This window comes from Triturus cristatus, chromosome 9, assembly GCF_964204655.1.
Source record: "Triturus cristatus chromosome 9, aTriCri1.1, whole genome shotgun sequence".
In the NCBI taxonomy this organism is placed as follows: Eukaryota; Metazoa; Chordata; class Amphibia; order Caudata; family Salamandridae; genus Triturus; species Triturus cristatus.
The window spans coordinates 244,623,555-244,637,013 of record NC_140592.1 but is presented as its reverse complement, the minus strand read 5'-3'; the positions used below and the strand labels follow the sequence as shown (position 1 = coordinate 244,637,013).

The window sequence follows — 13,459 nt, the reverse complement described above, 5'->3', positions numbered from 1 at the left end:
GGAGCGGAGCTGCTTATTAGTGCAACCCCTGTGCGTCGACATAAGATTTTGTAACTAATTTGGTACCTTTTTAGATGGTAAAAAGAGACCACTCCACAAAACAAAGCAGGTGGGAGGACAGTGAGGAATCTGCGGTTAGAGTTTCCAGCGGAAAGAACGTTGCCAAAAGTAAATACTATTCTTCTGATGGATATTTCTAACCACAGATTGCTTACTTTTAGAATAGATACCAAGGCAGTACCCCCCTCTGTGTAGTGGGCAGGCTCATACCAAAAAGTCTGGCATGGACAAAATGCGCTTCCCATTGGTCCTGGATGTCAAGAAGTAGTGCCTCGTGAATGTGTATACTGACACCCACGTTGCTACCCCAAAGAATTCAACAGACACTCCACACCTCAATGCAGCAGTGGCAGCATGGACCCTGGTGCAAAGGGCCCTCATTCCTTAAGTATGCTGTTTTTCGGTCAATAAGTAGCATATCTTAAAGCACAGACCTATCCACTTTGACAGAGTCCTTTTCTGCACCGCCTTACCTTCATTTGGCCAAGAAAACACAGCAAAAAGCTGATCATCCACCAGGAGGTTTTTGGTGTGATTGATGTAAAAGCTTAAAGCTCTTTTTGAGTGAAGTTGATGGAGTCTCTCCTCCTGTTTCAAGGGGTGAGCCGAGCAAAGAACGTTGGGAGGGAGATGGATTGCCCAATGTGAAATTGAGTCACAACTTTGGCAAGAAGGCCGCCCTTGTCCTCAGCACCAATTTGTCAGGAAAAAAGGTGGTGTACGGTTGTTGCACCAAGACAGCCTGGAGCTCACTCACACAACAAGCTGAAGAGATCATAATTAGTAAGACAGTCATTAGGGTCAGAAGACTGAACAAGCAGCTGTGCATCAGATCAAAGGGAATACACGAGATAAATGGCAGGGCCAAATTAAGGTCCCATGTGGGATCACAAACAGTCTGGGAGTGAAAATGTGTCTCAAACCTTTATGTAAATGCATCACAACAGTTGATTTAAACAAAGATCGTTGGTGCAGCAAAAGCAGAAAGGTAGAAATGACTGATAAATAACCTGTAATAGTGCTTACTGCAAGGTCTTGGCGGGCCAAAGATAAAACAGATAACAAAATATTCAACATTTTGCTTGCAAAGGGTCAGTCCTTTGGACTCCACACCAGGCCATAAATATGTGTCAGGTAGCCATAATGACATCTACAACTTTGGTTGGCAAGTCAACAGATCAACTGCCACCGATCAATCTCGACACATGGAGGTGTAGATTGCATGGTGTGGGTGGATAACCCTTCCCCGCTGCTGTGACAAACAATCTTCCCTAAGTGGTAGTCGGATCGGAGGGCAGACGTACATGCTCAGATGTTCTGAATACAACACTCCATGGCCCTATCCACTAAGATGACTTGGGCCCAGCTGTTCCTGATCTTCAGGACTCTGGGTTGGAGAGGCAGAGTTGGGAAGGCATACAGAAGCACCATGTCTGAAATGCACCTCAGGGAGGACCTTTGTGGGAAACTCCAACATGCAAAACCTTGAACCCTGACCATTCTCGACAGTGGCACGAAGATCTAAACAGGGTTATCCACATTGTTGGAAGACACCCTGTGCTACCTCAGGTTGTAGCTTGTAACTGCCTTTCGTGATCTGTCAGGTACCGCCGTCTGAGCTCGTCCACCCTGTTGGTCAATGATTCTGTCAGGCAGTTTACAATCAGGGAGACGTCCCGACATTCAAACTACCTCCATAGTCATAGAGCTTCCCGGCACACTCCACTCTACACGGCGGTTGTGATGTCCATGAGAACCTATACCAGCAGCCCCTTGATGGACAGTAGGAAGAAGTTCAACGGCAGGTGGCTGGCCCAAAACTCGGAAGATTGATTTGAAAGTGGTTTTCCACCAGATACCAGAGTTACCCACTTCTCCCAGATGACGGCACCAACACAGCAGTGACACATCCATCACCACTGTCAGCTCTGGTTGGGAAAGGGAGAGAGGTTTGCCACTGGTTAGGTTGCGGTCTAGCAGCCACCACTGCAGTTTATGTGCAGCTTCCTCTGAAACTTGGATGACATCTGACAGGTTTCCTTGGTGTTGGGCCTACTCAAACGTCAGACCCCACTGCAAAGCCCGCACATTCCACCTAACAAAATGGACAAGCAGGATGCATAAAGCCAACAGGCCAGAAAGCATCACAGCTGCTCTGATTGAGATTCAGGTACGATGCTGAAACATCGGAATCAAAGCCTGAAAGTCCTGGGCTTGTTGCAACAGAGGAAAGACTCTGAACAGCACCGTATCCATGATTGCTCCTATAAAAGGAAGTCTCTGTGTAACTTTGGATTGTTGATCAAGAACCCCAATTATGTAGGGAGGTTTGTCGTAACATGGAAGTGGTGGACAACTGATTGTGTCAAGATCCCTTTTCACAACCAGTTGTGGAGGTAGGGGAAATTTGATATCCCTAATGGCGACCATCATTTTTGTGAACAGCTAAGGGTTGTTGATAATGCCAAAGAGGAGCCTGGCAAACTGAAAATGCTTCTGGACAACATTGAACCACAGGTGACGTCTGTGGGATGGCAGGATGGGCACACAAAAGTATGCAATCTGCAGGTCCAAGGCTACCACTGAGTCGCCAATATCCAGGACAAACAGAACTCTGGCCACTGTGAACATTTTAAATTTGTTCTTCCGCAGGTAACATTCAGAGAGAGAAGTTCTAAGATAAGATGAAGGCCTCCACCCTTATTTGGTATGAGGAAATAGTGGGAGTAACAACCTGTGCTTATTTTCGAGTCTTCAACTTTCTCACTGGCCCCATTTGACAGAAGAGATCACACCTCAAAGTAAGATGGACAGGTGTGCCTCTGAAAGCTGCTCTGATGTGGGGCAAACTTGCAGTGGGTCGTAAAGGAATGGAAGGGCATTGCCTGCCTGATCCCCAAACCCTGGGCTCGAAAGGATTGAGGTGACTGCAGTGGGGACGAGACCCATCAAAAGGGAAATCCATATGGGCTGCCTGCACATCTCCAGAAAGACATGTGGATCCCATTCACACATGGTGACAAAGTGCTGACTGCTTGCCTCAAATGACAGGTAGTATCCAGACTAGAGTGAATCACATATTTTGCTGCATCCTGACCATCTTTAAATAGTTGGAGCCAAAGAGGCCCTAAACTCTTCTGCGACTGCCCGCAAGATCTCAATGGGCAATTCCCAGAGGGCATGCATATGACGGCCAAGTAGGCAAACCACACTGACTGACCTCACAGCTAGGCTTGCTGAAGAGAGCATTTGTTTCCCGGACGCCTCAATCCTGACTCCCTGTCTAGAGGTGTCATGGGAAATGATTTAGGAATTACCTTGCTGGTGGAACTTTCGATCACCAACCTCTCAGGAGTAGGATGCTGTGTAAAAAGAAATCAGGGTCACCAGGCACCTGTCTGTGGTTTGCTGGTGGGCAAGTGTGAAGCTGTGCCCAAGTGCCCATTTGAGTGTCAGTTAGGCATTCGTTGAATGGGAGTAAGGTCTCAGAGGAAGCTGTTCCAGGTTGCAGAACGTTTGTAAGGACGTTTCTCCTAACATCAAGAAGACTGTTGTAGGTCCAGGACTTCAGAATGCACATATAAATACCACAGGAAAGGAAGCACTCTCTTCCACGGCCCAAGGGAGGAAATCAACCATGTGTCAGGGGAAGCATGAAGCCCACTGGCCCTCTTGTAAATCCATGTATGAAATGGCATGATCACAAGGTGGTGGAAAATCACACCCATGTCACCTTTGGGTGGTGGTAAACTCTAGTAAGAATCAGAACGAAAATGATGATAGAGCCTCAGAGGACAGCTCTGGAGTAGTGAGAGTGTATTGCTTGTGTCAGGTTGTGCAGGAACTGGGTGTGCTTTGGTGAAATTGGAGTGCAACCTCGGTCACGGTATAGAGCGAGTCGGCTCAGGGTCGGACACTGGAGTCAGCACCGGATCCCTCACCAGCACCTGGGACATCATGACCAGTGAAGATAAAAACAAGTACAGGTCTTGGATCCAGAATTGAAGTCGGCACCTGAGTCTGTACACAACCCAATACAGGCTCGAGGGGAACAGATGACGCTGAGGAAGGATCCAGACAGCGGTTCAGCTGAAAGCCTCTGCGGATGCTTGGGGCCTGAAGGTGTGCCAAACTGAGTGACAAAAATACACTGCATGATCGCCTTAAAGATTTTGAGCTGCTACGGTGTTCCAGATGGCCAAGGGAACTCAGGGCACATCAGGATCAACTGTATGATCAGCTCCTCAATCAGGGACCAGGATCGAAATTGACTATCACCTGGACGACACCCTTGCAACTTCACTTTGGATAGAGAGTGGCAGGATAAGGTTGAGTTCCACTTCGACTTTTTATGTTTCCTCTTCGATATGGACGGCATCTTATCAAATGAATTGGTGAAGACCTGCTTCAGGATTGGGTCTGCACCCTCGACTTAGAGCAGGTCGTGCGCAAGGACTTCTTTTAATGTTTGGAGACATAAACCTTCGCCCCCTTCGTCCCGGATCGTGTTCGTGTGAATGAGGGCACACTCATCATATGGCTTGGTATTGTTCCCCAAGACCAAACACCAAAAGGCACACCTTGTGCGGGTCCGTTACCAACATCCGTTTTTCACATGCACGGCATGGTGTGAACCCTGGAGTTGTAGGTGGGGACCTCATTCCGCTGCACACTGGATTTCAATTTGAAAAACTCATCAAAACAGACTAAAAAAAGGAGCAAAGCTCTGGGTCTACATTTGAAGGAATTGACATTGGAGCACAGGGGTGGCGATTATATGCGGCTCCACTCCTTCCCTTCAAACATAGGCAATGTGGAAGCATGGAACGGTGTGTAATGGGGTGCAGAAACACTGCTGTGGAAGTCTTCTGATTCCAGTGTGCTGCCTGAAAAATATTCTGAAGGTGAGGAATCTGCGGTTTGAAATATTCATCAGAAATCATTAGTAATTGAACCTTTTTGATTGCACTCACCTGAGGAAATAGAGGTCTCTCGTCCTTTACTTTTTTCAAACAGTCTGCTACAAGTCTCTTCATAGCTTTGGGGCAGTTTTTGTACAGTTTGCTCAGGTCTGGTGAAGCATATCCTCGACCAACCATGAAGATTATCTAGACAGGGAGGCACAAAGATATGACAATAAGCCATACATTGTAAACACATTTAAATCATGATGTTTTACACAAAAACGGAGACGAGAAAACATTATTTTTTTTAGGTCACACTAGGCACCTTTTTTGATGGATGATCTAGTAAAATAATTACTCGGAAAATCATTGTATAACATGAAGCTAAATGGAAACATGTATGCTTTCAAAGTCACTATCCTGCTCCAAGTTAATTTGTGATGAAAGAGAGATCAAGAGGTATTTGACAAAAAGTTTGGATTAAGGTACAGCATACAGTTGTCCACCTAAACACAGCAAGATAGCAATGCCACAGCAAGATGGGCACACCAGTTTAAAATAGAGAGTCGTCTTGGAAAACGCAGAAGAACTATCAAAATATACATCCTCAATTTGCAGTCCTCAAACTTCAGGGGACACAAACTGGATCCACATGCCAGCTGCCAATCTAGTCACAGTGGTAGGCAGAGGATCAAGTTGGGGCTTCCACCAATCCCACTTTCCAAACATGAGTGAAAATCGTTTTAAACCTCTATTTTCAGATTAAGAGTGACATACAACATGTACAAATATGCTTGGAAACAGTTTATCAAACAGTATGGGAGTATTAAAGCTCCAACTAACCATAAAACCTTTCCCCGTAGGGTGGCACATTTCTGTGCAAATATAGGAAATTATTTGCACCTAATTAATGCCCTTGGGGTTTTCGCTTTTGGACTACCTGGTTTTGGACTTTTACTGGGAGTGAGTCTCATGATAAATTCTGTGGAAATGGACAGAGAGTTAGAACCGCCAGTGTCTGCTTTTTAAAATAAGGTCACTGCTGTGCAGCTAGAGGTAATGGGGTGATTATATGCAAACATGTGTTGTGATAAGACGCATGGGGTGAGCATGTGTGATTTCTGTCTAGCTCATGCACACAACTAGTCTGTCACAGAAATGACCCTTCAGGGATTGCATTAAATTGTAAACAGGCATTCATAGTGCAGGACTTTAATTCTTACTGAAAAGGCTGAGTGCTCATTGCATGTACCTTATGGGCAACATCTGTGCCACTGCACAGTTTTGCCCTAATTAGGCCTAGAGATATCGGTCAGGGATCAATTATAGGTAAACATATACATTGAGAGCAGATCCACCGTCACTTTTGTGTGATAACTGTACTCCTTGTGACACTTTAAGAATTGTCATATTTTCCTGGCTTAGCCATAATCAAATTCCGGCCCATTTGTCTCCCCTACTAGGTAAAGTGAATGCATCTGCTGGCCAGCAATAGGATCAAAGCCCTCCCCACACAATTGGGCCATTAAAAGTCCTTTGCCCTGCTCCTGGGAATGGAAGGGGTCAGGAGGAAATCGGCATGTGCTAATAAACACTACACATTACCCCTGGCTTGGGCAATTCCAAGCCCACAGAAACAAAGGAAGGCCATACATTTGTTGCCAAACACAGGAGGGGCTCCCCAAAGTAGCTCTGATGGGAAGCGGTCAGCCAGCTTTGTCAGTTGGGGTGGTGTTTTCATTTACCACTTAAAGTTGCTATCTTTAAATGTCCCAGAATGTTGTGCAAGAGGGTTGGGGCAGGGGTAGAGTGATGATGTGGCTTCCTCAGACGAGGCAATAGTGGGCAAACTTTCCACCTCCACCTGAAAACCCCTGCACCAGGGAGAGTGACTTGGGAAGGCACTTCATCTAGGTCTGCAACACTGGAATAATGGCCACCTGAAAGAAACAACCACTTTACTTCAGCTGACATTCATGACTAGGATGGGTCTCTCCTGGGCCGGTGGCGCTGGCCCTTTTATGTGCCTGAGATGCACCTGGGATAATGGACCTACCGGGGAACTCTTGGGGGAACTCTTGAGGGCTTTCCCGAGATGTCTGTATTCTGGCCCTTGACTCAGTTGACACCCACCTGCAATTCAAGTAGTCAGGAGGCTGTGGGACCTGGGGAATGCGGCAGGGAGAGTGTTCTGCTAATTGCCTGAGAAGAGGCTGTGAAAGACACCCCAAGCAGGATAGATCACCAGGACCCAAGAAGAGGATGACAGGTCTGGCGAGGGAGCAGCAAAATTCAAGCTCCCCAAAGAAAGAAAAGTACCCTTTAGAGGCCCTAGTCCTAAAGAAAAAGCTGCTGGGGGCTAGGGTTTGTCCCCTGGAGCAATATATATTTCTTGTCAAAAACAGCCGTACAGGGCTGGAGAAAATGAGGGGGACCAGTCAGGTAAACAAGGGTACAGTGTTGCTCTTCTTCAAAGCCACATAGAGTAAAGGAGAAGAGCAGCATGAAAAAAGGTCAGAGAGCGGATAAAGGGAAACGCATGCACAGGGAATTCACCTCGGGACAGACACCAACGCAAACCATGCAGCTGTGAATGTCCTATGGTGAAATTTCCTACAAGCAGCGCCTTTATAAACACTATTGGTGGACTATCTATATAGCTGGTGCTTTACTGGAAAATCAGAATACCACAAAACACTGCCATTGGTATCCAAGTACTTGGGAATCTGTGTAAAGAATTTAGATTAATAAATGGTACTTAGAATTGAGCAAAATAATATTGATATAGTTTTACAATTGTCAGCTAAAATTAAGTATTTACTGCGTGCAGGAAGGAATTCTAGTCTCGTGCAAGCAAACACAGTATTTCTTTACAGCACCATGTATACAATAATACATAATATAGGAAACAAAGAAAAGAAACGATGAAATTACAAAAAAGAAACCACACACTAAGATCTGAACTATACACAAAGAATAAAACATGAAGGCTTCGAAATAGTTAAGAATGAAATGAAGTGGTCAACGTCAAGAGAAACCCAAAGACCATGAGGACCCCAAGAGTGAAAAAGCAATATGCAATAAGGATAATAAAAAACGTTTTGGGGAAAGCCGGTATTGACCAAAGAAAAAGCAAGATGATTATACCACACTTTTGGAAGGTACATCACACTCATCATTATGCATTGGCAGAGGGACATTGTCTTCTTAGAACACAAGTGTGTTGGATGTGCTTTCTTTGCGGTTCAGAAATTAACTGACTAGTACTGTTGGAATCTCTACTATCAGTCTTACAAAACACAGCTGGTGTTAATACACACGTTTGCAGACTGTTCATGGTTCCTTGCTATGCAAACACATTGCAGAAAGGCACAGTAATGTAAAACGTATCCATTTCATGATCAATAATTTTGGACCAGAGGGTGAACACTGGACGAGAAGAGAATCACTGATCACTTTTTGCTTCATGGTGTGCTGCACGGTAAGATGCTTCCTTATGGGGATGCAGCTTGTTATTTGCATCTCCTACATGGAGTATGGAAGGCCATCTAAAGCACAGAACATCTTACATGGAAAGCTAAACTTTTACTATTACATGGAAACATAAACAATGTGCATCCCCACATTGAAGTTTCTATTTAAAAAGATTCCCCGGGCCTGAAAAAAAAGGAGGAACTTTACCAACCTGTGCAGGATAGACCAAAGAACACAAAGTAAGTTTCTGTCCTTGAGATTTTACCTTCTGCAACAACATCATCTTTTATTGATTAACATCTACAGTTAGGGACTTGTTAGAACCTGTGTTTGCAATACCAGTAGGTATGACTGTGGGCTACAAATTTCATAAACCATGCGTTCATAAACTAAAAACCACGTGCTCAAGAAAGGAAAAACAAAGAGATGACAACTGTACTTCAAGGAGGTAAAACGTGCTAAAATATAAACGGAAACTTATAAGATAGAATCCCGAAGCCAAGGGTGGAAGGGAGCCAACCAAAAAAGGCATGATAACTGAATATGGTGAAGACAATGGAAAGAGGGAATACCTGCGACTCAGAGCAAGTAGGTGATGAGGCCAACCAACGCTGCAGAAAAAAGGAATTAAGGGTTGAGTGAAAGGATGACCACCAACAGGAACTGTATTACACATGTACACACTGAAAGTTGCGCAGTCCTGTGCATATAACATATCAAAGCTTCCCTGATGCACTCACAGCATGGGATTCAGACTGGTGGAGACACAAAATGTATATTTAGGTTTAGACTAGGAGTGTGCTAGAGTTTTGCGATCCCCTTTACAAACCCGCTGTGTGCCCAGCAGTCAGCATTCTGTACAGTGGGCAGTTTACCACTCCCCGAAAAGATCAGGTATGATAAAACTTGCACCCTTCATTACATTTCAGCAAGTCAAACCTTTGAGAAGAGTGAGGAAAGTATGGTGTTTCCTGTGACATACAGATTTTGGCTTGGGAAACACTAAACCTGGATTAGGTGCAATTTATCGTGCATGATAAATTCCGAATGTTTTCATGAGCGATAAATGGCCCCTATCGCTTCTGGGGATTTGTAATCAGTACCTTCTAGAAAACAAGTTAACCCCGCCTCTGACACACTACAGAGTGGAAGTTAAAAGACAAATTACAGTGTTAGCACCTTGAGCATGCCGTGCGAAGATTTAAGTACACTTATAGATATCCGTATATACTGAAATGAAGATAGTCACACTAATGAACACTGATACAATATAAAATTAATACATCTTTAAAGAATTGTTTCAAAGAAATATGCAAAAATAGTTTTAACTTACAACATACCAATGCAAACATCTTTACACACAATCATGAGGAAACAACAAAAAAAAGCTACAACCACCTTTTGAGCTTTTTCCTATACTTGTAGCAAATCAGTTGTTGTCGTCTATGGAAGACGCTCATTCCATTGTCCAAGGACAAGAATCAATAAAGCCACACCACTCTATGGGAAGTGAGGAAGCAGGGGAACCTGAAACTGTCCTTGATCAACAGACCGAAGGATAGTAAGCTTCTAACTTCCAGCTAATGAACTTGGGAGCAGTTCTATAGATGAATCAATGCAACATGCACATGGCTTGGAAGATGACTCTTAGTTGAATATGTCGCTAGTGCAACTTTCCTTCAGCAAGCAAAGGAAGGACAGAACCAAACTTCAGGCACCCTGCTGAATAATTCGGAATAGTGTTGATATAGGTGAGAACACCACTTTCATTAGGGTAAGTCTGCCAGATCCTGTGACATGAGTAAGATCCAAAGTTTTTCCTTTCGTTTGAGTATACAGGTCCACCAGGAGGGCTACAATGACAGACTCAGTCCCATGATGGGGACGCAAACACACTTAGAAATCATGGAGAAAAATATTCTCTAAAAAGTATCTTCTCAGACGGTATGCTACATAGAATTCAAAGATCCTTGTAGCCGCACATAACATGGAAATGAGCTGTGAAATAGCAGTGGCAATAGATGTTTGAAACTGTCAGGGGTTGATGCAGGTTCTAATAAGTAGTTGAAGATGGTCATATTGTATGGATCACAGCGTCATCTTCACCAATGCCCTCATATTAATTTGTCTCCAGTATGAATTACCATGATTTGTTTTCTGCTACTTAGACATAGAAGCCTCTTATTCATAAATAATACATTTCCCATGAGAATTTGTTTTGCATTAAATGTGTAGTGTGAAACACTGGATTTAAGATCAATAGTGTCTTATATCATTCCCGTTACATATAAAGAGTAGACACAAACATATGCATCATCAGTGAAAAGGGACTCTTAAATGAATGACAACCTTTCTACTGAAGAGGACATTACTGAATGACACCTTGCAGGGTTTTCCATGTCCACGGTTCTGGATGTTAATAAATACTGAAAAGAAGACTACCCTCGGCTGGTCACACAGTACCCCAAGTTCAGGGGTTCTGATATTGATATATCCAGAAAACGGGTTCTGATACTGATATATCCTGAAATTGTATTGTTTTGATATATATCAATTATTGGTTGCAAAACGGAGTCGAACAGGCGTATGCACAAGAAATGAGAGAAAAAAAAAAGATTCTGAACTTTCAGATTAGTTAACAATTCTTCACTATTCAGCCGGATGCCAGAATAGGAACTATGATTAACACTGCCAGAGCCACCAATTAGGAACCCATGAATTCCATTGTCATAGGAAATTCTTGAAGCATGAATTAAGGGCTCAGGTCTAAATGGTACAGACAAGAATACTACTACTGGTATTGTTGAAAGTACATAATGGAAGAAAACAGTATGCATTGAGATTATGTGAGTAAAAGCCAAACCTTATTTAAAAATTGACAATGTAATCTCTCATAGTATAACTCACCTGATCTCTGTTTCGGATGTGTGAGTATGGTAACTCTCCAGTCATCAGCTCAAATAACACAATCCCATAGGAGTAGACGTCCGACTGAAAGCTGAATGGGTTGTTGTCCTGCATTCGGATCACCTCTGGTGCCTAATGTGAAGTAGGAAAAGTGGTAAAACGAACTATATATTATGTCATCAAATGAGGCAGGAGTAACATTTAACTTATTTAACAGTCATTGTTCCTGACAGAAACAAAAAAGGTATCTATCAATATAGATGTAAATTTGCCAAGCTAAACATATATACTTACATATTCACGGACAGAAGGAAATAGTTAAAGAGATTCTCAAGATACCCGACAGGCGTATTTGTTCAGCAATGCAAGGTAACATTTCTCAGAAGTGATGTAAACATAACTCTTGCCTCTGTGCAGCTATTCAGCACCAACAAGTCACCTCAAAGCCACTTCACAGAAAGAGTGTATCTGACAAATAAAACTACACGGTACTTACCATTTCACTCACAAAACGTATTTCAGAACATTCAACTGGAACAAGTGAACACTGGTGAGAGTAGAACAGGACTTCATTCTTGACCATAAAGGGATTTTTAGGGGTGGGGGTCATCATGGGCCGTCTCACAGCCACTTTAGAAACTCATCAAACTCAATAATCCACATTACACTTAGCTTATCAATCAGAAAACTTCCAATTCTTTGGTCTGGTGCTCATGAGAGTCCATTGCAGAACAACTGAACTTCATTACTGAAAAAGGTGGGAACATCTTTTACGAAAATGATAACGAATTGTCTCATAGTAACCATAATAAAGACTAGTAAGTATATAATTGAGGAACTTCCCGCTTACTGTTAGCAATAAACTATACACTTGAATGTCTAGAAAGGCTATATATTCTAATCCCTGATAGATAGCCCATATCTGAGTCACTGAAGTCAGAAATCGCTGTACCGCTTGGAAGAGGCTATTTAAAACCATGTCACCATAGTTGAATATGTTTCATCTCTCTGGCACGCACTATTTCATACAATTCTTAAAACGTCTTTGCAAGCTGTAGCTTAATTCAATATGAAAAGTGCAGAGAAAACCCAGCACACACTGCAAATACACATTAGTGATCATTAGGCCCCAAAACTGCAGTGGCTCCCCCGCCAAACTCATAAAGCAAATATTTGAGCAAAGCATACTTGAAGTAATGCAAACAGACTGTTAGAATAAATTGAAAAGGTCACCCAGAGGGAATTAAATATATATATATCAAAAGTAAGTCCAGCACACACAAGAAAAGGAAACACATGTTCTATATTCACTTAAGTCAAACTGGAGACACGAATTAGTCAACTGATCCTTTTTTTAAAAGTACCGTAGTATGGTGAAAAAGGAAACATTTATTGTTTGATATTATTTTACCATCTAAATGTATTCACATAATCTTTGAGGAGTAGCAGATTCATGCCCATCAACGGGTTTTCCCTATTGCTATAGTTGAAACTGGTCACTCATCATTCACGATGAAATACACTGTTAGGGTTTTTTAAGTCTTCTAATTCATTTCTGTAGATGTGTTACCAGAATTTTATATCTACAAACTATTCAAAAGAACGCTGCAAGAGTGATGTTGGGCTTCCCTAAATGTCAATCCACTTCTAAACATTTACCTTCTTCACACTGTCTTCTGGTGCAAAACAAAATGTTACTTACGTTCTGTAACATTATGTTCATTGGCATGTGTGGCTGTAGATACACATGCTCTGCATACTTCTGCCATCTAGAGCTGGGTCAGGAGTTGAGTAAGTTGTTTTTCTTTGAAGAAGTCTTTCGAGTCACGAGAACGAGTGACTCTTCCTCTCTGTGACAATGGGCATTGACTCCTTTGTCAGATTTTTTTCTCTCAGCCATCGGGTTCGGGCATTTGTACCTCTGCTCCATGTTTCGACTCTGTTCAGTACGATTCTTCGGTTGTTTACTGTCTTTGACAGTATTGTTTTTCGATCGCACTTTTTCACTTGTGCGCTACTCCCGAATTTCGTCAGTTCAGCCTTCGAATGACAGCTCTTCGGGGCGCCGCCCGTCTTGGGCCTACTCCAGCCTACAATCGCTTCCTTTGAAGATG

At 43.1% G+C, this 13,459-nt stretch overlaps 1 protein-coding gene across 4 annotated transcripts in view; it reads right to left on the bottom strand.

Annotated features, from left to right (window-relative positions):
- The window catches only part of RAF1 (Raf-1 proto-oncogene, serine/threonine kinase), a 355,710-nt gene that overhangs the window by 9,686 nt on the left and 332,565 nt on the right, over positions 1–13,459 (bottom strand). For 2 of the 4 annotated variants that reach the window (XM_085624852.1, XM_085624855.1), the window contains 3 exons: positions 11,346–11,477; positions 9,011–9,049; positions 5,034–5,168 (listed from right to left, as the gene is read on the bottom strand). In XM_085624852.1, the coding sequence (XP_085480978.1) occupies positions 5,034–5,168; positions 9,011–9,049; positions 11,346–11,477 (306 nt within the window). The remainder of the gene's footprint in view (positions 1–5,033; positions 5,169–9,010; positions 9,050–11,345; positions 11,478–13,459) is intronic. The other 2 variants (XM_085624854.1, XM_085624856.1) reach the window with 1 other exon arrangement.